This window comes from Poromitra crassiceps (assembly GCF_964638095.1).
Source record: "Poromitra crassiceps genome assembly, chromosome: 14".
Classification (NCBI taxonomy): domain Eukaryota; kingdom Metazoa; phylum Chordata; class Actinopteri; order Beryciformes; family Melamphaidae; genus Poromitra; species Poromitra crassiceps.
Genome location: NC_139633.1, coordinates 30,103,912 through 30,105,613, shown reverse-complemented (window position 1 = coordinate 30,105,613; position 1,702 = coordinate 30,103,912). Strand labels below are relative to the sequence as shown.

Sequence of the window (1,702 nt, the reverse complement as noted above, 5' to 3'; positions counted from 1 at the left end):
TTCCTGTGTTTATTTTTGATTTGTTCTGGTCCATGTCTCCCTGTCATATCAACTCTGCTATTTGATCGTTCCCGTTTTCCCCTCGGCTATTCAACACGTCCTCACCGCCCTCGCAAACTGATCGATCATTTCCTCATTCCTCCGATGATCAAACACATCTCTTGATTACTTTCTCCCGTTTTCTCCTGGCTGGCACAGAGGAAGGCGACTCCAGCTCGTGCAGCGCGCCGAGGGCGTTTCAATGGCGTTTCTCCTGTCTGCACAAGGAAGCGTTACCCGTTCTCTGCTTTTCCTCTTGCTCAATTTCAAAACAACAGCTGCGGTATGTGTTTGATCGCGTGCTGTCGACTACCCTTTGAAGGCAGGGACCTGTGTCTGTGTCACAGGCTGGGCAAGTGTTTGCTGCAGGCGCTGCACCAATAAAAACAAAAACACGTCAAACACGTGTTTGGCGTGGATGGCTTTTTCTGATAAGACGTCAAAGACGTCTTTGGCGGTGAATGAGTTAACTGCTGCTCGCACTGAAACTGACCCCTAACAAGTTCAGATAGCAAACAGAAAGCATGCTGTGTAGGACGATCACAAGCTTCAGCAAAACACATGTGCAGACCTCTACTACTGAGAATGAAGATGTTGGATATAATGTGTCATCATGAAACTGAATAAGTTAAAGGTCGAGCTGTTAATAAATCAACACATCATAAACAGATCTAAATAGAGTATGAATAGTTTCTGTATTGAGTCTTGTTCTCTCATCAGATGCCTGTGAACTCACACTGGACCCAAACACAGCACACAGATACCTCCTCCTGTCTGAAGACAACAGAAAGGTGACGCATGTGAGAGAGAAGCAGCCATATCCTGATCACCCAGAGAGATTTGACTCCTACAGACAGCTGCTGTGTAGAGATGGTCTGACTGGTCGCTGTTATTGGGAGGTGAAGAGGGAAGGAGGGGTTGATATAGGAGTGACTTACAGAGGAATCAGCAGGAGAGGAGAGGGTAGTGACTGTGTGCTTGGATGGAATGAAAAGTCCTGGAGTCTGGAGTGCTATGATAACAGGTACAGAGCCTGGCACAATAACAGACCCACAGACATACCTCTCCCCTCCTCCTCCTCTAACAGAGTCGCAGTGTATCTTGACTGGCCTGCTGGCTCTCTGTCCTTCTACAACGTTTCCTCTGACAAACTGATTCATCTCCACACGTTCAACTGCACCTTCACTGAACCTCTGTACCCTGGGTTCTATGTGTATGATGGCTCAGTGTCTCTGTGTCAGATAGAGTGAGAGATGATGCTTCACTCTGTACAGGATCACTCACACACACACACACACACACACACACACACACACACACACACACACACACTTCCATTAGTGGCTGTTGAGGCGTGTGTGTGCGTGCGTGTATGTGCAGCGCGCGCATAGGCGTCAATTTGGCAAGTAGAGAGAGAGAGAGAGAGAGAGAGAGCGCGAGACGGAGAAAACTCACCAGCTGCTCGTTAAGTGGAGCCCCGTCCACGTGCATCTCTATCTCTCTCTCTCTCTCTCTCTCTCGCTCTCCCGCTCTCTCTCTCTCTCCATGCACGTGGAGCCCCGTCCACGTGTATCTCTATCCCTATCTCTCTCTCTCTCACTCTCTCTCTCTCTCCCGCTGTCTCTCCTCTCTCTCTCTCTCTCTCCCGCTCTCTCTCCTCTCT

General features: G+C 49.1%; 1 protein-coding gene across 1 annotated transcript in view; it reads left to right on the top strand.

Moving 5' to 3' along the window:
• LOC310789129 (NLR family CARD domain-containing protein 3-like) overlaps positions 1 to 1,289 on the top strand; it is a gene marked incomplete at both ends in the record, with an annotated part of 20,715 nt that extends 19,426 nt beyond the window's left edge. The window contains one exon of the mRNA XM_083650722.1: positions 760 to 1,289. Coding sequence (XP_083506848.1) covers positions 760 to 1,289 — 530 coding nt within the window. The remainder of the gene's footprint in view (positions 1 to 759) is intronic.
• Positions 1,290 to 1,702: the final 413 nt, after the last annotated feature.